The 27,728-nt window shown below is 40.4% G+C and overlaps 1 protein-coding gene across 1 annotated transcript in view; it reads left to right on the top strand.

Annotated features, from left to right (window-relative positions):
- The first annotated feature begins 20,342 nt into the window (after positions 1-20,342).
- The window catches only part of LOC126419046 (transient receptor potential channel pyrexia-like), a 245,435-nt gene continuing 238,049 nt past the window's right edge, over positions 20,343-27,728 (top strand). Inside the window, exon 1 of the mRNA XM_050086118.1 lies at positions 20,343-20,658. Within this exon, the coding sequence (XP_049942075.1) occupies positions 20,601-20,658 (58 nt within the window). The 5' untranslated portion in view covers positions 20,343-20,600. The remainder of the gene's footprint in view (positions 20,659-27,728) is intronic.

The raw sequence follows: 27,728 nt of genomic DNA, 5'->3' as shown, positions 1-27,728 counted from the left end.
ACATAATCATGTTGCAATACTTCCAGCTCTACACAGTACACTGAAGATATAATCAGACGCAACAGACACCTTTACTACTCATTCAGCCCCCCTGAATTGATCAGTATTTGTTTGATAAAATTACCAGCACATTTACGCCAAATTATCAGAGCGAGCAGATGTAAAGACAATCTTGAGGAATTTGTTAACTATTTACAAGAATTAGAGCTTGTCTGTGACAGTAAACTGACTGGCAAAGAAGCATCAGAAAAGTTTGACAATTATGACACTGTTTGTTCTAGTAATAATAGCAGAACTACGGGTCATACAGTAGGATTCACAACAAAAGAAATTTCAGACACAACCGACAACACCACCCATATAACAAGAATATCTGGCGTCAAAACAGCTAGCAAAATCGTCAGAGACATGACCAGCAACATTTTAATCAAAACAGAAATCAGTACCGTAACACACTAGAACTCAGGTAGACAGAGAGAGTTATGTTGAAGAAAGAAACAAAGCCAAACAGGTAATTGCAGCATCCAAGAAGGAATCTTGGGAAGACTTTGGAAACAGGTTGGAGACTTTGGGTCAAGCTGCTGGAAAACCATTCTGGAGTGTAATTAGCAGTCTTCGTAAGGGCGGTAAGAAGGAAATGACAAGTATTTTGGACAGGTCAGGAAAACTGCTGGTGAATCCTGTTGATGCCTTGGGCAGATGGAGGGAATATCTTGAAGAGTTGCTCAATGTAGGTGAAGATACGATCAGTAATGTTTCAGATTTCGAGGTAGAATGGGATAGGAATGATGATGGTAATAAAATCACATTTGAGGAAGTGGAGAAAACGGTCAATAGATTACAGTGCAATAAAGCGGCTGGGGTGGATGAAATTAAGTCGGAACTCATCAAATACAGTGGAATGTCAGGTCTTAAAGGGCTACACAGGATAATTGAAATGGCGTGGGAATCGGGACAGGTTCCATCAGACTGGACGAAAGCAGTAATCACACCAATCTTTAAACATGGAAACAGAAAAGATTGTAACAACTACAGAGGTATCTCTTTGATCAGCGTTGTGGGTAAAATCTTCTCAGGTATTGTTGAAAGGAAAGTGCGAGTATTAGTTGAGGACAAATTGGATGGAAATCAGTGTGGGTTTAGGCCTCTTAGAGGTTGTCAGGACCAGATCTTTAGCTTACTGCAAATAATGGAGAAGTGTTACGAGTGGAACAGGGAACTGTATCTATGCTTTATAGATCTAGAAAAGGCATATGACCGGGTTCCTAGGAGGAAGTTATTGTCTGTTCTACGAGATTATGGAATAGGAGGCAAACTTTTGCAAGCAATTAAAGGTCTTTACATAGATAGTCGGGCAGCAGTTAGAGTTGACGGTAAATTGAGTTCATGGTTCAGAGTAGTTTCAGGGGTAAGACAAGGCTGCAACCTATCTCCACTGTTGTTCATATTATTTATGGATCATATGTTGAAAACATATAGACAAATAGAAAACAATAGACTGGCTGGGTGAGATTAAGATATGTGAACACAAAATAAACAGTCTTGCATATGCGGATGACTTGGCAGATTCGATTGAAGGTTTGCAAAGAAATATTTCAGAGCTAGATCAGAAATGTAAGGACTATGGTATGAAGATTAGCATCTCCAAAACGAAAGTAATGTCAGTGGGAAAGAGATATAAACGGATTGAGTGCCAAATAGGAGAAACAAAGTTAGAACAGGTGGACGGTTTCAAGTACTTAGGATGCATGTTCTCACAGGATGGCAACATGGTGAAAGAACTGGAAGCGAGGTGTAGCAAAGCTATTGCAGTGAGCGCTCAGCTGAGATCTGCTCTCTTCTGAAAGAAGGAAGTCAGTACCAAGACTAAGTTATCTGTGCACCGTTCAATCTTTCGACCAACTTTGTTGTATGGAAGTGAAAGCTGGGTGGATTCAGGTTACCTTATCAATAAGGTTGAGGTTACGGATATGAAAGTAGCTAGGATGATTGCAGGTACTAGTAGATGGGAACAATGGCAGGAGGGTGTCCACAATGAGGAAATCAAAGAAAAACTGGGAATGAATTCTATAGATGTAGGAGTCAGGGCGAAAAGGCTTAGGTGGTGGGGTCATGCTATACGCATGGGAGAAGCAAGGTTACCCAAGAGACTCATGGCTTCAGCAGTAGGGGGTAGGAGGAGTCGGGGTTGATAAAGGAGAAGGTACCTGGATTCGGTGAAGAATGATTTTGAAGTAATAGGCTTAAAATCAGAAGAGGCACCAATGTTAGCACTGAATAGGGGATCATGGAGGAATTTTATAAGGGGGACTATGCTCCAGACTGAACGCTGAAAGGCATAATCAGTCTTAAATGATGATGATGATGAACACTAATAAGTATAATGATAAACAATAAAACGTTAACAGACATGTATGCAATAGGCAATGTAATGATTCAAACAAAGGTAACTCCTGGCACAGCCAAAATCGTTCAAACTTTAATCAGAGATCAGGTCAATAGGACCAACACAATCAGCAACAGTTGCAAAATTCAGGACTGTTCAACCGCGAGAGACAAGTAGAGATCGTTCAAGTACGGAATTCCAGGCCAAACGACAACCAGAGCAACAAGAGAGGTTAACAGTGACTTGTAACTCCTGCAGCTGGCGAAAACAGGGACTTTGAGGAAATTAGGGACATTATATTAGAAGAAAAGGAAACACACTAAACCACTTGCTCATCCTGTTATTACAATCAAAATTGCCAATCAAAATGTTACTGCTTTGTTTGATTCCAGTAAAGACATCTGTTATCAGCGAGGCTGCATGGAACAAGTTTGCTAAAAATATTATCTATGCACATTACCGCTGAGAAAGAGTAAAATTCTAGATACATTCTCAGCAAAGTCTGTCGATGTTAAAAACGAGACATACATTGAGTTTAGTTGTCAAGGTCATTGTTTTGCCACCAACTATTTAATTGTGCCACTTCTTAATACGAAACTGATCCCTTAGCGTTAGTTTCCTTAATCAGCACAACGCTATTGCGAATTTAAAAAATTCTGATATTAATCTCACACTCTCAGGTGAACAAGTTAAGTTAAAGTTTTAGGACTGGCTTGGTAGTCAAGATGAGGACTTTAATCGACTTTGTTTTTTGCATGATGACACTTCCAGAAATTTTAAGATGCAAGCACTTAGCCTGATGATTCTTCTATCAATGTGTCACTCTATTATGTAGTACAAAAGAGATTGAGTGACGTTGAGACTGGTGAATCATGTGTGAAAGACCAGTTATATAACATATTACGTACTTATTCTTCGGTATTCACCCATAAACTAGGTACTATTAGAGGTTTCTAGTATAAGTTCCAAGTCAAAGAGCATACAGAATTTTGTGTCAGACCATATGTTAGTCTTGCATATTATAGAGATAAGGTAAAGAAAGAAACACAAACAATGCTAGAAAACAGTGTGATTTAGCCTACAATCAGTTCATACAACAGCACTTTGCATGTAGTAAAAACACAAGATAAATGTATTAGATTAGTGCTTGATTCAAGACAGGTTAGCGCTATGTCGGAAACAGACAGACCACAGACTTTAGATGAGCTTTTGGAAAACTTTTTCGGCATACAAGTTCTATCCTCTATTGATCTGAGATAAGCTTTTGGCAGATAGAGTTGCATCCTCACTATCAACAATACACTACTTTCCTCTGCTTCAGCACGTTATCAGTTTAGAAAGTTGCCGTTTCGTCTCAGTATCTCTTCAGCTATCTTCATTCGTGGGCCTAATGGCATACTCCCTGAGAATATGAGGAACCGCATAACTACTACCAGTGTGCGATTTGCAGGGGGGGGGATTCCCCCCCCCTCTGCATCAGACCATCCCCTCCTCTGGTTTTAGTTTATGCATCCCAACCTGGGATGTTTATTTCCCACGCATTTAAATTTGTGGAGCCGAACACTGAAAGTTTACTATTAATACTGTTAATATGTTTGCTTATTAAATTTGAAAAAGTGTTATGTAGTAGTTAAGCGTTTCAAAACATTTAGAACTAAATGACAAGACGACGCACGCCACATTTCCGTAGCATGCCACAATGTTGCGAGACGTTTTCCCAGCGTAAATGAGGCTTTAGAGCCAGGTCTGTATTGTATGGTGGATGTGATGTGTTGCGTACGAAACTAAAACCTGCAATCAGATCCAAAGGTCGTGGAAAACTGTGAAGAGGTGTCATCCTGCAGCAAGATAACGCTCGCCCACATTCTGCCAAACGGACAGCCGACGCAATAAAGGAGTTGAGATTCGAGGTGTTGGAACATTCACCATACAGTCCAGACCTGGCTCCAAGCGATTTTCACATGTTTGGACCCTTAACGGAAGCACTACAAGGAAGAAGGTTTGAAAGTGATGAAGACGTCATTGCTGCGGTGCAAAATGGGTTACAGATGCAACCGATAAACGTATTTTCTGATGGAATAAAAAAACTCGTAAAACGTCGGGAAAACTGCATTGAAGTCCAGGGAGATTAGGTAGAAAAATAACGCATGTTTCAGTTTTCTATCATAAGTACAGCTTTTCACAAATGTGCTTTTACTTTTTGAATTCCCCTCGTATACCTGTATGTAGATGATTTTGTAAGTAAGATTTACCTATAATGTACTTTTAAAGATATAACAAGGGATGGCTTTTCTGATAGTGCATACGCGTGAATAGTGAGTTTCGGCATTAACATCGTTTTGTAAGTAACTGTTTAACCATGGGTAACGCCACGGTCCAAGCTAGTAACATATATAATTCTACTAACCCCCTAAGACATCCCCCCCCCCCCCCCCTGGTAAAAGCACAAATCGCACACTGATAACTACACATGTTGACGACGTACTTACAGCAGAATCCGACTGCTCTTCACACAGTTAAGTTCTGGCAGATCTTTTGAACATCTCCCAAGAATACAGTCTCACCATTAACTTAGAGGAATCACATTTTGGTCAAAAGAATATCAAATTCCTGGGACACATCGTTTCGCCTGACGGTATACTTCCAGACTATGACGAGGTAGAATCAATTAAAGAAATCCTTCCTCCTGCTACAAAAAAGGAAGTAAGAAGTTTTCTAGGAGTCGTAAATTTCTACCACCGTTTTCTGAAATTAAAATAATTGGCAACACCTAATCTTTGTACTCTCACCAGTAATATACACCCTGGGTTTGGTCTGAGTAGGCAGAATTGGAATTTTAAAATTTAAAGGAAGCGCTTCTCTCTGCACCCATCTTAGCACACACTGACCTAACCAAAGACTTTTGCCTGTCGACAGACTCATCTAAAATTGGTCTCGGTGGTCACCTCTTCCAGGAAGTTGAAGAAAGCGGTACAACAGTGCAGAAATGTATTGCTTTTGCATCCTCAGCAAGACTGAACAATATTATTCTATCAGAGGACTAGAGGCTGTCGCTGTTGTGAGGGCATTTCATAAATTCCGTTTTTACCTTCTTGGCAAACATACAAAGGTTTTAACACATCACAAGGTATTACAGTTCTAAACTGAACTTAGCACAGGAACAAATGAAAGACAGTATTTCGAGCGGCATCATCGAAAAATGGCACAATAAGGAAAATGTTGCAATTCGTCAATACTATTTAGTCGAAAATGGCATTCTCTTTAACTGTAGCGCTGTAAATGGCACAAACTGGATTATCCATGCAGATTTTACCAACAAGTTGATCTGGTACACCCACCTCAGCCATGCTCATTTTGCGCCATGAAAATGATTTAACAAATTAAAGATGCCGTGCTATTTCAACAATATGGAGGGAATACACAAAGGTTTAGCAGCCTATAATCTAAGTCAAAAAGCCAAACCTGCCCCCATATCTTACACCGCACCTTTATTCCCAGTTATATCGTCCAAGCTTAAAGATTTTGCAGCAATTGACCTCCTTGGGCCCCTGCTCAGCTCAACGGATGGATACACATACATCTTTGTAGCAGTGGAGCCTGCAGGCTTCAAAACTTTAATACCTTTACGCAAAGCCGAAGTGAGAACATGGCCACAAACTTTCACAAAGATTTTCTTGAAGCAGATAGGTCACGTCAGTAAAGTCATCTCAGATAATGGAATACAGTTACGTTCCAAAATTCGATTAAACACGTTAAAGGCTCACAGAATACAACCAATATTTATATTTGTATATTCGTCTCACTCAAACCCATCTGAAAGGATTATGAAAGAGATTAATAAGCTTTGTCGATTATACTGCCATAAACAACATAAGATCTGGAACAAATACATTTCCTCCTTTCAAACCATATTAAATGATTTACCTCATGACTCTAAATCGTTACCATCCATTCTAATCTTAAAAAACAAGGAACCCTCTGACAAAATAAGAGAATTAGTATAGTTTCCTCATGTGAGAAAATTAAGATGCAAGGATGTTGTTGGGATGGCTACCACTCACATTAAGGATGCAGCAGAAAACTGTCGACAACTGTACAATGCTAAAGCTAAATTAAGCAAGTTTGACGTAGGACAAAAGGTACTCATTACAGCACATCACATCTCCACCCACGGTAAGTCATTAAGCAAAAAATTGTTCCTGTTGTACAAAGGACCATATTGGATCAAACGAATGCCACATGAAAATGCAATAGAAGTAGAAACTTTTCACACTAAAAAAATCGAGAGGTTTGCATCACATCTCAAATGTTAAGTGTATTTTTGAATTTTTTTTTTACTTGTCATGACACATATTACACTTTTCTGATTATATTCCACTGGGAAAGTGAAACATGACACATACACCTTTCTGTTTCTGGGTTAACTTTAGTGACGTTTTGGTACATTTGTGAGACACAATAAATATTGCTGCAATTCAGTCTCCACAGTGAAACATTCAATGACCTGTATTGAAAATATATTATGGTAGCGTGGAATACAGAGTGAAACAATGACATTCTGTGGAACAGTTAGTTTTGTAGAGTCTGGTTAAAGGATACGCAATCAATGAACAGCTATGATATTGCTAGTGATGTCTTGATATTGTCTACTTGTGTGTGAACAGAACAGAGAAACTACAATTTATTGAGTGAGATGAGATGAAGTGTCGATATTTACAGGAGTTTAGGTGTTTAGTAGTAGCCTGTCGTGCTTGAAGAGTTTTATGAAACTATATGAGGTGGTAATTCCACTTACGCTGTTAATGAGGAAAGGAGAAGTGGCACTCTGCTTCTGGCTTACATAAAAGTGGGACAACATTACATTAGTCTATGTTTAATGAGATAATAGGAAACCAGTTTGTAAATGACGACTTCATTCGTTCGTTAGAGAGAGAACATGTTTTACTGTGCACACATTTCCACTTATGATCCTTAGAAATATTGCAAATACTGTTTATGATCCAACTGTGACTCTGTAGTATAATGTGGCTCATGCTATTAATCACCATTTCTCATCCTGCAGACCTTAAGACAGTTTTCTATGATAACATCGTTTTATAACACCGCTTTATGGAATAAAAAAAAGGGAGAAAAGAAAATACAGCATAATGATGATCACTAGAGCCATAGAGCACACAATAAAGAAATAAAAAGTAGTTTTATATGAAAATATGTACAGTTTTGGAAGGACAACATAGTCACCCAATTTTCTTACTTTTTTTCAACTTTTTCAGATTTCTTTGCTTGACAATGTGTGTTCTTGTTCATTACTATCTGTATGGTACATACTTGTGCACAAGTTCTCTGGATATTTTATGTTTTATATGTGGTGGGAATGCATCTTTGTGTGAGTCTTACAAACAGTACTTTGAGTTTTCTCTGCTTTATTTACTGGAGAGTCTGGCTTCAAGTAGAATTTATTTTCTTTTGTTGGTATGAATGAATGAGAGAATGTAGTTACCCCACCGACTAAATTAAGCATTAATTTTAATGTTTATCATAGAACAGCAACATAAATCTTAGCCTCAAGTGAGTGAGAAAGAGAATGTCAGAAATAAAGGTATACCTTGGTATGAAACGATGATAAAGTAAGAAGGTATAAAGGTATATGAGGTGGCAGATACTGCAGTATATTTTTTGGTATAGGAAGGGAAATGAATTTTGGTACAGGTAGAAGAAATGAAGCTATGTCAAGAGAGAAAGGAAATGAGAATGTTATATTTTTGTGAAGTGGCTGAAGATGAGTTTTTCTAGGCAGATGAAAAGCAAGCTTGGTAGTATGACAAACAGGTTTATGAACAGTAGGTGATGAAACAGAGATTTATGATTTGTATATGAAGACTCAGGGATTTATGTATAATACATGATGAAAAAGTGGTCTATGAGTCTATAAAACAGGTATTTGAAAGTATGATGAAATTTTGTTTAATATATGAGTCCACAGACAATACATTTGGAGTAGTGTTCATTGGAGAGCTCATAAACAGAAATGTGAAGCTTCAAAGACTTACATACTTGCCACAAAATATTTTGACTTTTGCTGATGGATGACTGACATGCAATTTTTCCTTTCCCATTCACACATGTCTTATCACTAACAATTTAACTGTTAAGTTACCTTTTTTCTCTTGGATTTAACACTGAGTACTTGTATACACCTTTTATGATTAAATTTTGTAGTACTTAAAAGCACACTCTACTATTTGTATACACCTTGTGTTTTACTGTGATAAATGTGCACTTACAATTCAACATACTAAGAAGATGATAATTTAGAACATTCTCGTTTAAATGTTTGCTCATGTTTTGCCAGTAAATATGTACAGTTGTCTAGGTTAACAATTTCATGTTTCTATGATTTATGATGTATGAGAAATTTTTGCACACATGTACTGGACTCCATTGTTTTGTTTCCTTTGCATTTATATGCAAATATTGATGTACACATGTACTTGATTCCATTGGTTTTCTTCTTCATGTATGTGTAAATATTAATGCAATATGTATACATATGCAACTTTTATTCTGTTTATGGTCATTAGTTTGCACACCACTAACAATTTACCAAGATATGCTGATTATTGGACAATACGAAAGATCCGTATCTAAAGACTGGAAAATTGCTCAAGCCACATCAATACCCAAAAAGGGAAATAGGTGTAATCCGCTGAATACAGGCCCATATCACTAACGTCGATTTGCAATAGGGTTTTGGAACATATACTGTATTCCAACATTATGAATTATCTCGAAGAAAACAATTTATTGACACGTTGCTAGCACGGATTCAGAAAATATCGTCCTTGTGAAACACAGCTAACTCTTTACACTCATGAAGTAATGAGTGCTATCAACAGGGGATGTCAAATTGATTCCGTATTTCTAGATTTCCAGAAGGTTGCGACACCGTTCCTAACAAACGTCTTGTAACCAAACTGCGTGCCTATGGAATATCGCCTCAGTTGTGCGACTGGATTCGTGATGTCCTGTCAGAAAGGTCACAGTTCGTAGTAATAGACGGAAAGTCATCGAGCAAAACAAAATTAATATCCGACGTTGCACAAGGAAGTGTTATAGGCCCTCCATTGTTCCTGATGTATATTAATGATATAGGAACAATCTGAATCGCCCTCTTAGATTGTTTGCAGATGGTGCTCTCATTTACCATCTTGTAAAGTTATCAGATGACCAAAACAAATTGCAAAATGATTTTGATAAGATATCTGTATGGTGCGAAAAGTGGCAATTGACCCTGAATAAAGGGAAGTGTGAAGTTATTCACATGAATACTAAAAGAAATCCGCTTAATTTCAATTAAGCGATATGTCACAGAAATCTGAAGGTTGTAAATTCATCTAAATACTTAGGCATTAAAATTACAAATAACCTAAATTGGATCGAACACATAGAAAATGTTGTGGGTGAAGCAAAGCAAAGACTGTGATTCGTTGGCAGAGCAAAGGTGCTACAGGTCTACTAAAGAGACTGCATATTCCACGATTGTCCGCCCTATTCTGGAGTATTGCTGCTCGGTGTAGGATCCACATCAGGTGGTACTGACGAATGACATCAAAAAAGTTCAAAGAATGGCAGCTCGTTTCGTATTATCGCGAAATAGGGGAGATAGTGCCATAGACATGATACGTGAAGTGAAGTGGCAATCATTAAAACAAAAGCGTTTTTCGTTGGAACGGGATCTTCTCATGAAATTTCAATCAACGGTTTTCTCCTCCAATTGCGAAAACATTCTGTTGTCACCCACCTACATAGGGAGAAATGGTCATCACGATGAAATAAGAGAAATCAGTGCTCGTTTTTCCCGCGCGCCTTCCGAGAGTGGAACGGCAGAGACAGATTGAAGGTGTTTCATTGAACCTTCTCCCAGGCACTTTATTGCGAATAGCAGAGTACTCACGTAGATGTAGATGTTGTTACAAACTCTGCGTTACTGTGTGATACCAACGGCAGTGAATTTAACAATCAGTTGAGCAGACTTCTACAATTTGCTCTTTGTGATGAGCCTAGGAATGAGAACTATATTTTGCAATTTAGTAGCAGTCACGTAAAACTTGTGCCATAAACAGTGTACTGTGAAAGTGACTATGATCTAGGACACTGTGCTATTCCGAGTGCCTAGTTATGCCTTTGGTCAGTGAGGAGACTTATCTAGCCACATCACGCGGTACTCCATCTTCTGCACCTGTGGTATGCATGCAGCTGCCTATATCAATGGATATAAAAGAGCTGGCACATCTTTGGTGCAAGTATGGTGGAATATCTAGCTGTGCTTTTGGGTCTATAAGATGCAAATGCTTTCTGTAGATACTGCTTTACTGCCAATACTCAAATTATTCTACAGCTGGCATACTGCTGCATGTTCCTGTACAATGGATTGGAGTACTGTCTGCAGTGAAACTTTTTGCAGTGACTTATTTTTTACATTGTAGATGCTGCGTGTGGACTTCCTAGGAGAAGGTACTTGCAGTAGACAATTATTCTTCAGACAATTTACTGGATTTAGATGATGTATGAAATAATGGACATGTTATGTTGTGAACATTGAGCAAGTAGGACTTTAGCGAAGTTTAGCCCATTGTTAATGGAATGTGTCATATAAACATTAATAAGGATCTGTGTTGAGAAATGATTTGTCAGTATTGGACTGCTTACTAGTCAAGCTGTGAATTCGCAAATATTTTTCACAATGTGGCTGTGCATCCATACATAGAAATGTAGTATCCTGAGCACATATTTATAGCAAATTTTATTTTTAAGAATTTAATTATCGCTTTCAAAAAAATTTTCTATTTTCCTACTTCCATGGCAAGTTATTAAAATACAAAATTTTTTCTTCACTCGGTGAGGGGTGTTATAAGATGGCTATTTTTTTATGATGTTATTAGATGTGTTAATATTTTTAAAGGAAAATGAAATACTTGCAGAATTGTGGTCAGAGAAACATTGGTTAGGCAACAGTATCTGTATATCCGATGGCAGCACCGTGGAGTCGTAGAATCTTTGACAAGCAGTAGTGGACAGCGGCGAAGTGCAGCAGCCGGATTTTTTCGTTGAACGTACAGCGTAATGCATGGGCGCAGTTTTGGAACTACGTGAGTTTCAGATTGATTATGAGGAATGATGACTCAGGACAATGGTTGGATAGCATGCGGACATAAAAAAGGGTTTGAAATGAAGAACAGGGCATTATTTGATGAGGTAAAAAGTTTATTTTTATTTTTGTAGACTTTTATTGTTGGTCGACTTCACCCTCGTCACAGTCGAGGTTTTGATAATTATTCTATTGAATGATCTTCTGGGTTAATTTACTGTACCATGGCACTTATTAAATGAAATGAATTTTCGTAGTAAAGTGTATAATTGTTTTTTTAGAAGTTCCTTCCAAACTGAAATTTCAGTACTTAAGGGTTGAGTCATGTGTTTCATTGGAATTCTGAGTCAAGATTATGAAATAAAGTTCCCTGGTTCAACTGTAGTTAGTTTTCAGCAGTATTTTTTTTAGGTGTTGCGGCGGTCTGCTGTGTTGCTGTTCCTGCCAGTTTTTCAGTTACGAGATTCACAATACATGATTATTTAGTTTCCTTTGTGCAATGTAAGTTCTGTCAGTTTCTTAATTTTACTAGGGCAATAAGTCAGTGCAGAAATTTTCGTGTGTTTCATGTCACATTCCTATACAGGTCGAAATTACAGTTTGGTCTTTCTTTTGTAAATACAGTTACGTTTTTCAAACAGTTCGCGCTGACCAAGTCTACTGAGCGTGAAATTATTGGTTTGCTTCTTTATTTGCTTGTGAATGAGATTAGTTTTCACACATACAGGATTCTTTTCAATTTCATGTACGTAAGTTATGTGGCTTTGAGCTCAGTAGCAGATTTAGTTTGTCAGGTCACATTCCCAGGTTTATATTTAAGATAACACACACTCAAGTAAAGGCTACTCACTTACACAGGGTTGTAGTCTAGCTCAGATGTTCTTTAATCTGTACATTGAGAAAGCAGGAAAGGAAATCAGAGAAAAACTTGGTAAACCAATTCAGTTTCAGGAGAAGAAATAAAAACCTTGAGGCTTGTCGATGACATTGTAATTATGTCAGATGCACAAAAGGACTTATAAGAGCAGCTGAACGGAATGTAAGAATCTTGAAAAGAGGATACAACATGAACATCAACAAAAGGAAAACAAGGATAATGGGATGTAGTCGAATTAAATCAGGAGATGCTGAGGGAAATAATTTAAGAAACGAACTACCTAAAGTAGCAGACGATTTGTGCTGTTTGGGCAGTAAAATAACTGATGATGACCGAAATAGAGAGGATATAAAATGTAGACTAGCAATGGCAAGAAAAGAGTTTCTGTAGATAAGTATTTAAGTAAAGTATTATTCTTTTATTTTGGGTACGATCACTCTTTACAATAGTCAGAATCAGTTTCGGTCTTCAACATATGAAGTCTATAACGTCTAAAGATGGTCTTTGAAGGCCGAAACCGGTTATAATTGTACCATAAAAAAGTGATTGTGTTCAGAAAATAACTTATAAATAAGTCAATAATTCCCTGCAAACGGAATGTCGTTTTTACCAAAACAGATTTAAGTGTTAGGAAGTCTTTGGTGAAGGTATTTGTCTGGAGTGCAGCCATGTAAGGAAGTGAAACATGGACAATAAACAGTTTAAACTAGAAGGTAATGGAGTCTTTTGAAATGTGGTGCTACAGAATGGTGCTGAAACTTAGATGCATAGATTACGTTAGTAATGAGGAGTTAGTGACTGGAATTGAGGAGAAAGAGATTTGTGATATAACTTGACTAAAATAAGGGATCGGTTGATAGGACATATTCGGAGAAATCATGGATCAATCATTTCAGTATCTGAAGGAAGTATGGGGGCAAAGGGGGGGGAGGGGGGAGAAAATCGTAGAGGGAGACCAAGAGATGAATACAGTAAGCAGATTCAGAAGGATGTAGGCTACAGCAGTTCTTAAGAGATGAAGAGTTTTGCACAGAACAGAATAGCATGGAGATCTCAATCAAACCAGTCCTCGGACTGAAGACTACAACAGCAACTAGAACAACATGCTGCCACAGTTCTTAAGGAGAGGGAAGCGAGTGAGGGTGCTGAGTTTTAAGTCCAGAAGCCGAAGTAGCCTTTGAGTGTGTAGAACTTTCGGTGGGGAAAGAGATTATTGCAATGAAAACAAAAGAGGTATCACAAAGAAAAATGTTGCAAATGTGCTGCAAAGGATTGTCAACAACTGTATCTATGTAGAAAACATTATGCTCAATATAGACACTGTAGATTAATTTAAAAGTGTTAACATAGACGAAGGGATACAATCCTGGCAATGGGAAGTCTTTACTTTGGCTGACACGCAGTTCGCCAGTGAACATGCACCAGAGGAAAAAGAATGCAGGGAGACATTAGTGGAGACATCATGGAGTGGACAGAAGAGAAAAGGAAGCAAAGTCTCATACGTTCAGGCAAATTACAATTACTAAATGCTCTACCAAAGACATTAAAAGTGCAATTAACTACCTAAAATCAAAAATTCTCCAGGAGTACCTGTCAGTATCACAGAGGATATTCACAGAGAGACTGAAGCAAATTATTGTCAGTGTGTGTGTGTGTTTGTTTGTGTTTGTGTGTGTGTGTGTGTGTGTGTGTGTGTGTGTGTGAGAGAGAGAGAGAGAGAGAGAGAGAGAGAGAGAGAGAGAGAGAGAGAGATAGTGTGTGTGTGAGTGTGTGTGTGTGTGTGTGTGTGTGTGTGAGCGTGTGTGAGAGTGTGTGAGAGTGTGTGGGAGTGCGTGAGAGTGTGTGTGAGTGTGTGTGTTAGTGTGAACACACTCAGAAGTATAATATAATGTAATCCAAATCAGCAGTGGTGCATTTTTATCGAGCGTTCGTGAAAGTACTTTCTTAGTAATGCAAAATTTTATATCTGACATACATCGAAGTGTGCATAATTGAGGATATATACCGGTTTACTACGATGAATATTTGCTGCTAATATGCCCAGTAAAAACCCATGAAGTTCGAAAAGAACTTAGCCTTAGAGACGAAATATTTACCCTTCACGTGAAGTTTTGGAACTTTCTCGTTTTGTGGTAGGCTTGTATCGATAAGATTAAGCCTCATTACCCTAGATGATTTTCTTCAGGAGAGAACTGTCCACAGTTTGAGTTTCAGTCAAGTCGTGGCAGGTGCTCACACGTCGTTACTTTTATTGAGGGATCAGAGTGTGCGGGACTTTTCTCTTCTCAAAATTTTCTGGAGAATGGTGAACACTAGATTTAGAGATGTTGCGCCATTGTGACTTGTGACACAACAACAATGACTCGCTACGGCCGCACGTTCAGTACTTAAACTGCCTGCTCATAACTGACTGGTCGAATACACAACTGTTGTTTACGTTTATTAGTTGAAGCTGCCACCGTAGTTAATACGCTGAAGTCGCTGACAAGCCAGGAATCAACTTAGTCTCGCAACTTTTTGGACAGACAGTGTATATGACAGCTCCTTGTTTTCCATATTTTTGTAGTTGGACACTTTATCAATGTTATAAATGTTAGTCCAGTAATGAATGGCCTCTCTGATCCTGATGCACAACTAGCCATACTAAACAACTTGTATGATTACAATGTAGTGGTATAATGGAAAACAGAGTAATTACTGAACAAACAACAGGAAAGTCAAGGCGCTCTAACAGGAAGATCTCTAGAGATATGCGTATGATGTGTCAAATTTAATGTATTTTCAGGTGGGTCTCTATCTATCTTTAACATCTGCTTTTTCAAGAAAACGATAAAGAATGACACAAGTAAGACATAAAAAACGTGGATTACAAAAGGAAGCAAAATAGCAAGGAAAAATAATTTGAAAATAGTTAAGACAAAGAGGAAAGTAGGACTGATTACACATTACAAGAAATGTTATACCGTGTTAAATAAAGGGATTTTAAAAATCAAAAAATTCCGTCTAATGTCCAAAATGAATAATTAAGATAACAAAACAAAATCTATATGAGCAATAATTAAAAGACAAACTGAGAAATCACTTAAGGAATGCGCGGATTATGTTCTAGAAGAAAAGAGCCAAATAACAAACGACAGCTGTCAGATAGCCTTTGTATTTTGTAATCACTTCCTTGAAGTACCTCAGGCACACATGGACAGTTGAAGGGATACAACAATAAAATATGTGTAGGAAGCAAAGTCTCATACGTTCAGGCAAATTACAATTACTAAATGCTCTGGCAAAGACATTAAAAGTGCAATTAACTACCTAAAACCAAAAATTCTCCAGGAGTACCAGTCAATGTCACAGAGGATACTCACTTTACGGGGAAGACAGTGAGGCAATTATAAATACCGATCTCACTAATACCTTCTTCTTGAAGGTAACCGAAAAACAACGTATGTAAGGACCGTAACACAACTCTCTCGAAACAAAATACTTAGTTTTAATTTGGATATCAGTCCGCAGAAAATGGCATCTTTCAATTCACAAACCGGAACATGCAGGATTTAAATGACAAAATATTCCAAATGTAATTTTCTGTGACTTGTCAAAACCATTTAATTGTGCAGTTAATAGTATTTTGCTAGATAAGCTCAAACATAGTGTTGTTAGATATTCTGTTGGCAACTGATTTTCATCCTTAGTAAAGAATGCAAAATGTTGCGTTACGAAAGTCAGGGACTTACACAATGAAACACCATCTTCAGAATGGCGATAATCGTCACAAGATTCGATAATGGATCCACTGTCGTTCTTGTTATGTATAAATGATCTTCCATCATATACCTAAGAACCAGAAAGGGTAAAGGAGAAGTAAAAGACAGAGTATTACTAAAGCCATGGAAATTTACATTCGTAATAAAAACACCAGATTTGTAACAGAAATAAAAACACGAAACTCTTCAACAAACTTAAACCAGTACTAATGCAACAGATTCAAGATCTCCTAGTATGAAACAAATGACTACCAGACTGTCAAGATCACGAATATCTCTGAAAAGAAACCATATTCGATACTGATCGACACGCTGCAAGACCGCCATATTGTATTTAAGGTATACTGTTTACATCTATGGAGAAACGCCTGTGCAGTGAAAGTACGCCAACTACAGTGTTTGATCAAGTGCAATAGTGTAATGTTCAACAACAGCTCCGCCAGTATACTAGCGATGCAGATGAAGCTTTTGGATGTCAACATTGCCATGATATCAATCTAAACAATGACGCAGCGTTCCACACAAGCCTAGGACAAAACTGAACATCAATTTTTTTCCACCCACTGCCCGCCCCGCCTCCCAAATATCCCAAAAGACACTGCAGCATCGGAACAACTCTAGGTTAATTTAGAGTGAGAGAATTTACCTTTGGGGTGAAGTAACACATGTACACATAAACGCCTGATGATGAACAAAAGAAGCTAGTAACGCATTGCAGTGCGCTGAAACGAATATAAAATAAATAAATAAATGAATATGACTGATACCAAAGAGATGCAAATTATCAGAAATTGTTCTGTTTTGCTCTGAGGTGACAAAAGTCATGGGATAGCGATACACCGTATACGGATGATGCCCTAGTATCATGTACACAAGGTATAAAATGTCAGTACATAGGCGGAACTGTCATTTGTACTCATGTGAAAATGTTCCCGATGTGTTTATCGCCGCACGACGGGAAATAAAGCGAAATGGTAGCTGAAGCTAGACGCATGGGACATTAGGGAATTCAGAAATCGTTAGGGAATTCAGAATCTCGAAATCCACAGTGTCAAGAATGTGCCGTGAAAACCAAATTTCAAGCATTACCTCTCACCACGGACAACGCAGAGGGCGTCAGCCTTCACTTAACGACCGCAAGCAGCCGAGGTTGCGTATAGTTGTCGGTGCTAACAGACAAGCAACAGAGCTTGAAATAACCACGGAAATCAATGTGATACGTACGAGGAATGTATTCGTCGAGACAGTACTGCGAAAGTTGGCGTTAATAGGCTATGGAAGCACACGACCGACGCGAGTGCCTTTGCTAACAGCACGACATCGCCTTCAGCGCCTCTCATGGGCTCGTGACCATATCGGTTGGTGCCTAGACGACTGAGAGGAACGACTGAGAGGACCATAGCCTGATCAGATGAATCCCGATTTGAGTTGGTAAGAGCTCATGGTAGGGTTTGAGTGTAGCGCAGACACCCCCTCCCCCCCCCCATCCCTCCCCTCCCCCCTCCCCCCCCCCCACCCCGATGCCACTCACACTGGTTGCCAACAGGGAGGCTCCGTAATGGTGTGGGCTGTGTTAACATGGATCGGACTGGGTTTCTGGTCCGACTGAATCGATCATTGGCTGGAAATGGTTATGGTCGGCTACTTACAGACCATTTGCAGCCGTTCATGGACTTCATGTTCCCAAACAATGATAGAATTTTTATGGATGACAAAGCACCGTGTCACTGGTCTGCAGTTGTTTGCGATTGGTTTGAAGAACATTCTGAGCAATTCGAGCGAATGATTTGGCCATCCAGATAGACATGAATGCCTCCGATCATTTGTAGGACATAATAAAGAGGTCAATTCGTTTACGATATCCTTCATTGGCGACACTTTCTTACTTACAGACGGCTGTAGAGGCAGCATGGCTTAGTATTTCTGCAAAGGGCATCCAAAGATTTATTGAGTCCATGCCACGCTGAGTTACATCCCTATGTCGGACAAAAGGAGTTTCTACACGATATTAGGAGGTATCTCATGACTTTCATCACATCAGTGTATAATTAATTCTAATGGAGTAAACTAAGTATTTGAAAGTGCAAGTAATAGTTTATTGGAAAATAGTAACTAGTCCACTGGGAGTAGACCGTCACTAAATTTAGATAAAACACAAGACTTGCAATTCAGTAGAGCACAAGGGCAGACTACGCCATTAGAAAGATTGCTTGAGGGCAAACGTTTAAATGAAACGGTCAATTCGAAATTCTTAGTTGTTTATATTGATCAGAACTGGAACAGGAAGGCACACGTTACAAAGAGGTGGGACATATATTCAGAGTCCGTAGCTGCTTCGAATGCTGAAGTAGGCCCAGAATTTTAAACTCATTGAAGCTGTATAGAGGCCACTACCATTCGTGTTGAAATGCGGAATGTTAGGTGAACTCTTGATGAAGGTCGACGTCACCGGGCAAGTATACACACATTAAAAAAGTTTAGCATCACCCCGGTTCCCAGAATTCCTAAAGATAGGCGTTGACTGTGGAAATTGTATCACTGACACTGACGGTTCAGAGATGTCACTAAACACACCCATAGGTGTAAACAACCATGTGTGAGCAGCGCCTATTAGCCGATCACTTCCAGTCATTCCACCAGGAAGGAGGTACACGGCTCGTGTCGTCTGTAGCTCAACCATGCCTAGACGGTCAATACCACGGTTCGATCGCGTCCGCATTGTGCAAGGAAGGCCAGTGAACCAAAGCGATGTTGTTCGGACATGGAGGAGATACAGAGAGACAGGAACTGTGGATGAAATTCCTCGCTCAGGCCGCCCAGGGGCTGCTACTGCAGTGGATGACCGCTACCTACGGATTATGGCTCGGAGGAACCCTGACAGCAACGCCACCATGTTGAATAATGCTTTTCGCGCAACCACAGGCTGCATGATGCGTAACTTCACTCCCGACGTCCATGGGCTCAACAACATGCCGAGTGGACCGCTCAGGATTGGCATCACGTTCTCTTCACCGATGAGTGTCGCATATGCCTTCAATCAGATAATCGTCGGAGGCGTGTTTGGAGGCAACCCAGTCAGGCTGAACGCCTTAGACAAACTGTGCAGCGAGTGTAGCAAGGTGGAGGTTTCTCTGCTGTTTTGGAGTGGCATTATCTGGGTCCGACGTACGCCGCTGGTGGTCATGGAAGGCGCCATAACGGCTGTACGATATGTGAATGTTGTCCTCCGACCGATAGTGCAACCATTTCGGCAGCATATTGGCGAGGCATTCGTCTTCATGGACGGTAATTCGCGCCCCCATCGTGCACATCTTTTGAATGACTTCCTTCAGGATAACGACATCGCTCGACTAGAGTGGCCAGCATGTTCTTCAGACATGAACCCTATCGTACATGCCTGGGATACATTGAAAACGGCTGTTTATGGACGACGTGACCCACCAACCACTCTGAGGGATCTATGCCGGATCGCCGTTGAGGAGTGGGACAATTTGGACCCACAGTGCCTTGATGAACTTGTGGATGGTATGCCACGATGAATACAGTCATGCATCAATGCAAGAGGACGTGCTACTGGGTATTAGAGGTCCCGTTGTGTACAGCTGGACCACCACCTCTGAAGGTCTCGCTGTTTTGTGGTACAACATGCAATGTGTGGTTTTCTTGAGCAATAAAAAAGGGCAGAAATGATGTTTGTGTTGATCTATATTCCAATACTCTCTCTCGGAACCGAGGTGATGAAAAACTTTTGTTGTGTGTGATGTAAGCATAAATTCTCCCACAGAAATGGACGAAACGTCAGGGAATAGTTTAATGCTTCGGCCAAGGGCTCTCGGCCCGGAAGTTGTAGCTGAAGTAAACACCAGCCGTGAAAGTCTGTATTATAGCTTGTTAATGTAACTAGACACTTATCAACCTGTGTTGATATCTTGGGGGTGAAGTGTTACCAGCAGTAGCAGAAAATTTCAAGAATGTCCCATGGTCAAGACTTAATTAATCTGCCTGGTGGGGTCACAACACGGTATATCATTTCACGAATCGCCATATTGGGGCCGCGTGTTCCTAGTAGTACTGCTGGACCAGAGAAATGTACGGCGTCGCGCTTTGTGCGATATCAACCACATCCTGGTCGACATATCGCGTTCAGTTCCGGCTGGACTCGAAAGCGGAGCGGCTGCAGTCGCTTGCGGTCGAGCGCAAGGAACTGCTTATCTGCCGAGGCATTCTTTTCATCCGCTGGCCGGCCGCGTTGCGACAAGGTGTAGACGGCGCCACGGGGTCTGGATTCCGGATTCAGCAAGGTGTGCGGCCGGACTGACCACGCGCGCTTCTTGTGCGAGGAGTGAGAATCGTCGTCGGTACTCCCGAGTGGATACAGGGTTACGTGGATGACAGCGCACGGCAGGGTGGACATTCTACTCTGCAGCCATGAACAGCATTACTAACGATGTGGCGGTCTTTCGGTCTATGCCCCAGTTCAGACAAGGTAAGCTCACCTGGAGTCGTATATGTGTAGCCCGTTTTCAGCTAATCTGCTTGGCTCACGTGATTTCTGTCCTAAATAAGTAAAAGCAATAGCAAAACTGCTGTAGGGAATCAAACTGGACTCGTTTTGTGCTTGGGACCACTGAAACAACACGTATTCAGAAAAAAACAACACTCGTGAGGGACAAAGCTTGCTGTATTCTATTATTTCTTAAGCCATAGAATCCAGTATGTTTATGAATTAATATGCATTGCAACAGTCACTTGTTACTAATGTTTTGTTGCATGACGCGTTTCGGCAGCATGCTGCCATCATCAGGTGCATTTACAGTTACTTTTACAGTGTAGTTAAAATGAAGTGAGGTTAATTTCCTTTGCTGTGTGTGCCAATGAGTTTATATGTCGAAAAAGTATATTCAGGAAGATAAATATATTATGGTCTGTACATTAAGTGATAAGCACTAAGAAAATGAGCTGATCACGCCTGTTACTTAATGTACCCACCATAACATATATATCTTCCTGAACAGTCGTCTTTTTCGACACATAACCTCAGTGACACACACACAGCAAAGGAAACACACACACTTTATTTTATCTCTAATGTAAAAGTGACTGTAAATGCCCCTGATGATGGCTGCATGCCGCCGAAACGCGTCGTGCTAGTAAAATATTAGTAACAAGGGATTTTTGCAGTATATATTACTTCATAAAAATCTTACAGTACAGTCGCAGCCCTCAATTAACATCCATATAAAATGTATAAATTTAAGTTTAAGAATCCAGTATGTTCCTTTGGTGGCGAGTGTTTATGAGACATCGTCAGGAGTGCCCCAGGAAAATGTGATAGGACCGCTATTATTTTCTATATAGAGAATGCTCGGCGGACAGGATGGGTTGCAATCTCCAGTTGTTTGCTGATGATGCTGTGGTGTGCAGGATGATGTCGAAGTTGAATGACTGTAGGAGGAAACAAGATAGCTTAGAAAAAATTTGTGATTAATGTTCTGAATGGCAGCTAAATGTAAAAAAAAAGTAAGTTAGTGCGGATGATTACGAACAACGAACCCTTAATGTTCAGATACAGCATTGATGTAGGAAGTGGAACGAATGTGAGGTGAATGGTCGACTTCGGTTTATTGGGAGAAGTTTAAAAAAGTGTGGTTCGTCTGTAAAGAACACCTCATATAGGACGCTAGAGCGACCTATTCTTGAGTACTGCTCGAGTGTTTGGGACTCGCACCAGGTCGGATGAAAGGAAGACTTCGAAGCAATGCAGAGGCGGGCTGCTAGGTTTGTTACCGGTAAGCTCGAATAACTCGCGAGTATTACGGGATGCTTCGGGAACTCATATGGGAATCCTTGGAAGGAAGGCGACATTAATTTTGAGAAACACTACTGAGAAAATTTAGAGAACCGGCATTTGAAGTTGGCTGTAGAACGATTCTACTAACACCAATATACATTTTGCGTAGGGAGCACGAAGATCATGCTCAGGGATATTGGCAGTCGTTTTTCCCTCGCTCTATTTGCAAGTGGAACAAGGAAGGAAATGAGTGACAGTGATACAGGGCTCCTTCCGCTACGCACAATACGGTGGCTTTCGCAGTATGTTCACTACTGACCATTAAAATTGCTATACCAAGAAGAAATGCAGATGATAAACGGGTATTCATTGGACAAATATATTATACTAGAACTGACATGTGACTATATTTTCACGCAATTTGGGTGCATAGATCCTGAGAAATCTGTACCCAGAACAACCACCTCTGGCCGTAATAATGGCCTTGATACGCCTGGGCATTGAGTCAAACGGAGCTTGGATGGCGTGTACAGGTACAGCTGCCCATGCAGCTTCAACACCATACCACAATTCATCAAGAGTAGTGACTGGGGTATTGTGACGAGCCAGTTGCTCGGCCACCATTGACCAGACGTTTTCAGTTGGTGAGAGATCTGGATAATGTGCTGGCCAGGGCAGCAGTCGAACATTTTCTGTATGCAGAAAGGCCCGTACAGGACCTGCAACATGCATATCCTGCTGAAACGTAGGGTTTCGCAGGGATCGAATGAAGGGTAGAGCCTCGGGTCGTAACTCATCTGAAATGTAACGTTCACTGTTCAAAGTGCCGTCAATGCGAACAAGAGGTGACCGAGACGTGTAACCAATGGCATCCCATACCATCACGCCGGGTGATACGCCAGTATGGCGATGACGAGTACACGCTTCCAATGTGCGTTCACCGCGATGTCGCCAAACACGGATGCGACCATCATGATGCTGTAAACAGAACCTGGATTCATCCGAATAAGTGACGTTTTGCCATTCGTGCACCCAGGTTCGTCGTTGAGTACACCATCGCAGGCGCTCCTGTCTGTGATGCAGCGTCAAGGGTAATCGCAGCCATGGTCTATGAGCTGATAGTCCATGCTGCTGCAAACGTCGTCGAACTGTTCGTGCAGATCGTTGTTGTCTTGCAGACGTCCCCATCTGTTAACTCAGGGATTGAGACGTGGCTGCACGACCCGTTACAGCCATGCGGATAAGATGCCTGTCATCTCGACTGCTAGTGATAGGAGGCCGTTGGGATCCAGCACGGCGTTCCGTATTACCCTCCTGAACCTATCGATTCCATATTCTGCTAACAGTCATTGGATCTCAACCAACGCGAGCAGCAATGTCGCGATACGATAAACCGCAATCGCGGTGGGCTACAATTCGACGTTTATCAAAGTCGGAAACGTGATGGTACGCATTTCTCCTCCTTACACGAGGCATCACTACAACGTTTCACCAGGCAACGCCGGTCCGGTAAACTGCTGTTTGTGTATGAGAAATCGTTTGGAAACATTCCTCATGTCAGCAAGTTGTAGGTGTCGCCACCGGCGCCAACCTTGTGTGAATGCTCTGAAAAGCTAATCATTTGCATATCACAGCATCTTCTTCCTGTCGGTTAAATTTCGCTTCTGTAGCACTGTAATCTTCGTGGTGTAGCAATTTTAATGGCCAGTAGTGTACATAAAGTCTTGCAAACACTAGATGCAAGTAAACAGGTAGATTTCGTCGGCTTAGATTTCTGTACAGTAAGGTGTTCGATAATGCCATATGATCGACAAATAACCTATATATAATTATACGGAGCATCTCTACAACGTTTAGTATCCAAGACAACCGCAGCTGAGGATCATATTGATGAGATTGAAAATCTGATTCAGCTGTGAATGACGTTCGTATATTGGACAACTTGTTTCGTAGACCCATAGCTGTTTCATCGGGTGCCACACAGTAGTTTGTTAAGTTATGGGCGTGGGACGGGCGGATCAGTTAACCCTACAGGAGGAGGTTGGACACAAATATGAAGACAGCGCGAGAAATGCTTTCTTGAAAGTAAGTGCAAACGCTAGCCAAACCTGCCGTTGCGCTGTTGAATTTGGCCACGAGCGGCACCTGAACTGTTTACTCAATACGTTGCAAGTCTCAGTCGAGCAGTTTTGAGTTATTATGTCAGAGCTAAATGAATTCGAACGTCTTATGGTGGGCGCTTCCGTAGCCAAGTAGTGGAAGTGTGTGGTGTTTTCTATTTATGGATGCTTTCTTTCAATGTAGTCTCTCACGGCCCATGTTAAGACTGCGCGGTCGATATAGGAAACTATTCCCTGACGTTTCATCGCCGACTGCAGTAATCGAAAGTCAAGGAATAGTTTTATGTATTGATTGTGGGCTCTCAGTCCGAAAATTTTAACTTAAATTGCTCCCATTGTCGATAAAAATCTAATTTTGGTATGCAGTTTTTCGATTGACGTGACGAAAATCGTCTTTTTGCCCTATAAATCGTAATTTTCCGCAGAGCTAATATTGCACTCCCGGTGGCTGAGTGGTTGCCGGCACGGTTGCTCAGCGTGTTCCTGAGTAAAGGAATCAACGATCAACGTGAACGGATGTCATGTGACGTCCGCCCAGACCAAGCGCAACGAACAATACCGAACAAAAATGCAGAGAATTAAAAAAAAGAAAAAGTGGTCAGCGCGACAGAAGGTCAATCCTAAGGGCCCGGGTTCGATTCCCGGCTGCATTGGAGATTTTCTCCGCTCAGGGACTGGGTGTTGTGTTGTCATCATCATCATCATTTCATCCCCATCGACGCGCAAGTCGCCGAAGTGGCGTCAAATCGAAAGACTTGCACCTGGCGAACGGTCTACCCGGCGGGAGGCCCTAGTCACACGACATTTACATTTACTTTCTCTCACAGGTTTATTAACATCTGCAAATTGCATAAGAATAGGATTAACAATTGTGTGAATGAGTGCAGTTTGTTACATTTATTTGATGCAGTTCCCGAACATAGAAATTTTCTACCGCAAACGAAATGACGAATTCATTGTATCTGCTACGAATGCTACTCTCCCACAAAAGTGAAAGACCACGTGGTCTGGATTCGGCTGTGAAAAAGAACGGCTCTGCTTTCTCTGACCCATCTAGTCAATCGTACAATGTGATCTGTGAAGTGGGAATGCTTTCAGTTCAGGAGCGAAAATAAATAACCTTGTTTTATTAGGTGATGAATGAACTTGTCATGCAAAAGTAATATTTTATTTTGAGCAGTTTTAATAGAGGTTAGCAACTGCATCATTCAACACACAGTGCACTTATTTTTATTTTGACAAAATTCAAATAAGTACAACTGTTTACGGCACGATGTAGTTTATAACCCAAAGTTACATATTACGACATCGATGGTTTTATTCCGTGGCGCAAGAAACGGTGGGAGTGGTAAGTGACTAGAGGTTGTGTGTACATTAATCCTTAATAAGTCATATATATATATATATATATATATATATATATACAGAAACCAGATGGCAGTTATAACAGTTATAAGAGTCGAGGGGCATGAAAGGGAAGCAGTGGTTGGGAAGGGAGTGAGGAAACAAAAGAAAAATTTGGAGTAGGAATTAAAATCCATGGAGATGAAATAAAAACTTTGAGGTTTGCCGATGACATTGTAATTCTGTCAAAGACAGCAAAGGACCTGGAAGAGCAGCTGAACGGAATGGATAGTGTCTTGAAAGGAGGATATAAGATGAACATTAATAAAAGCAAAACGAGGATGATGGAATGTAGTCGAATTAAATCGGGTGATGCTGCGGGAATTAGATTATGAAATGAGACGCTTAAAGTAGTAAAGGAGTTTTGCTATTTGGGGAGCAAAATAACTGATGATGGTCGAAATAAAGAGGATATAGAGTGTAGACTGGCAATGGAAAGGAAAGCGTTTCTGAAGAAGAGAAATTTGTTAACATCGAGCATAGATTTAAATGTCAGGAAGTCGTTTCTGATAGTATTTGTATGGAGTGTAGCCATGTATGGAAGTGAAACGTGGACGATAAATAGTTTGGACAAGAAGAGAATAGAAGCTTTCGAAATGTGGTGCTACAGAAGAATGCTGAAGATTAGGTGGGTAGATCACATAACTAATGAGGAGGTATTGAATAGAACTGGGGAGAAGAGAAATTTGTGGCACAACTTGACTAGAAGAAGGGATCACTTGGTAGGACATATTCTGAGGCATCAAGGGATCACCAGTTTAGTATTGGAGGGCAGCGTGGAGGGTAAAAATCGTAGAGGGAGAGCAAGAGATGAATACACTAAGCAGATTCAGAAGGATGTAGGTTGCAGTAGGTACTGGGAGATGAAGAAGCTTGCACAGGATAGAGTAGCATCGAGAGCTGCATCAAGCCAGTCTCAGGACTCAACAACAACAACAACATAAGGTAAACATAAGTAAGGCAGCCACCGCCAAAATTACAAAATGCAAACTTAGTATCTAGCATAACATAACAAATAGTAAAATCCTCTACCCCTAAGATTGCCTTTCACTTTAGAATGAGGAATACACCAGACAATATACCATAAACAATTGTGCTGGCTGTAAAAGAACGTGGAGAAAGACCGAAAGTTATAAAACACTATCCCTGGGTGCAGTATCCAAAAAGAACCACAGCAGTAGCACACATCTCATAACAATACCATTCTGGGTGATTCAGCTTTCCCCTACCTATGAGTTTTATGCAACCAACAACACCTTCAAAAACCAAGTGCGAGTTTTTAATTGTCTCTCACTTGCTACATTCAATCTGTTACTCCTACAGAAAAAGTGGAGAGGATATGTCTGTAAGAAATGTAATGTAATTATATTTGTATCAGGGTGTGTTTTCGGCTGGAGGCGCCGGTTGTCGAGTTATTAAAGAAAAAAGCGTTTTAGGCCACTTTTGTATGTTTGTCTCGAATAATTCGAAAACAACGGCCTCTAGCGGAAAGGTATACCAGAACAAAATTTAACTACATTAAATTTTTTACGAAAAGATCCTGTTTGTATTGTCTGTAGTACTAATAGTTTGCACATAGCGAGTGAGAGGGTATGAAAATTTTGCACTTGGCATTTGAAGATTGTGCAGTTTGCATAAAATCGACATGCAGAGACAGCTGAATCAGGGGCGATTCTAGAAGTCGGTCAAGGGGGAGGGGGTTTGGGGCGATGGAATATCGCTTATCGAAAGGAGAGTTGGGAGCCTCCACTGACAAACTGGTAAAATTAGGTGTTGTTTAAAGTAGTTTTTGGTATCTGTTTTGGAGTTCAAGGTAAAAACCTGTCTACAGAGTGTTTTTGTCGGGAAAGGGAAAATAATACGATTTGACACAGATGTCCGGCGATTTTGAAGTTTTTGTCTGTGGTCTGAAATTTAACTGCCTGTGGGCATACCCGGCATATTTAGCTTTCTTGATTATTGTAAGTGGTACTCGTACATTAATATACATCCAGTGTATATTAATGAATAACAAGACGTCCATTTTAAGTTAAATGATATTTGTTGGTTTGGATAGTAAGCTATTTGCCGCTCTTATTCTTTTGTTAAAATGTGTTTGAAATACATTGCAGCCTATATTGCTACATAATATATAAAAGATTAATCTGTTGAAGTAATACATTCGCTGATTTATGAACTCATTTTATCCAGTGTAATATGATACTCCATTGAGGAGGAGGGAGTTATAGCCCCCATAGCCCC

Source organism: Schistocerca serialis, chromosome 9, assembly GCF_023864345.2.
Source record: "Schistocerca serialis cubense isolate TAMUIC-IGC-003099 chromosome 9, iqSchSeri2.2, whole genome shotgun sequence".
NCBI lineage: Eukaryota > Metazoa > Arthropoda > Insecta > Orthoptera > Acrididae > Schistocerca > Schistocerca serialis.
Note: the sequence above shows the minus strand (reverse complement) of the source record. Positions and strands in the feature narration are given on the sequence as shown.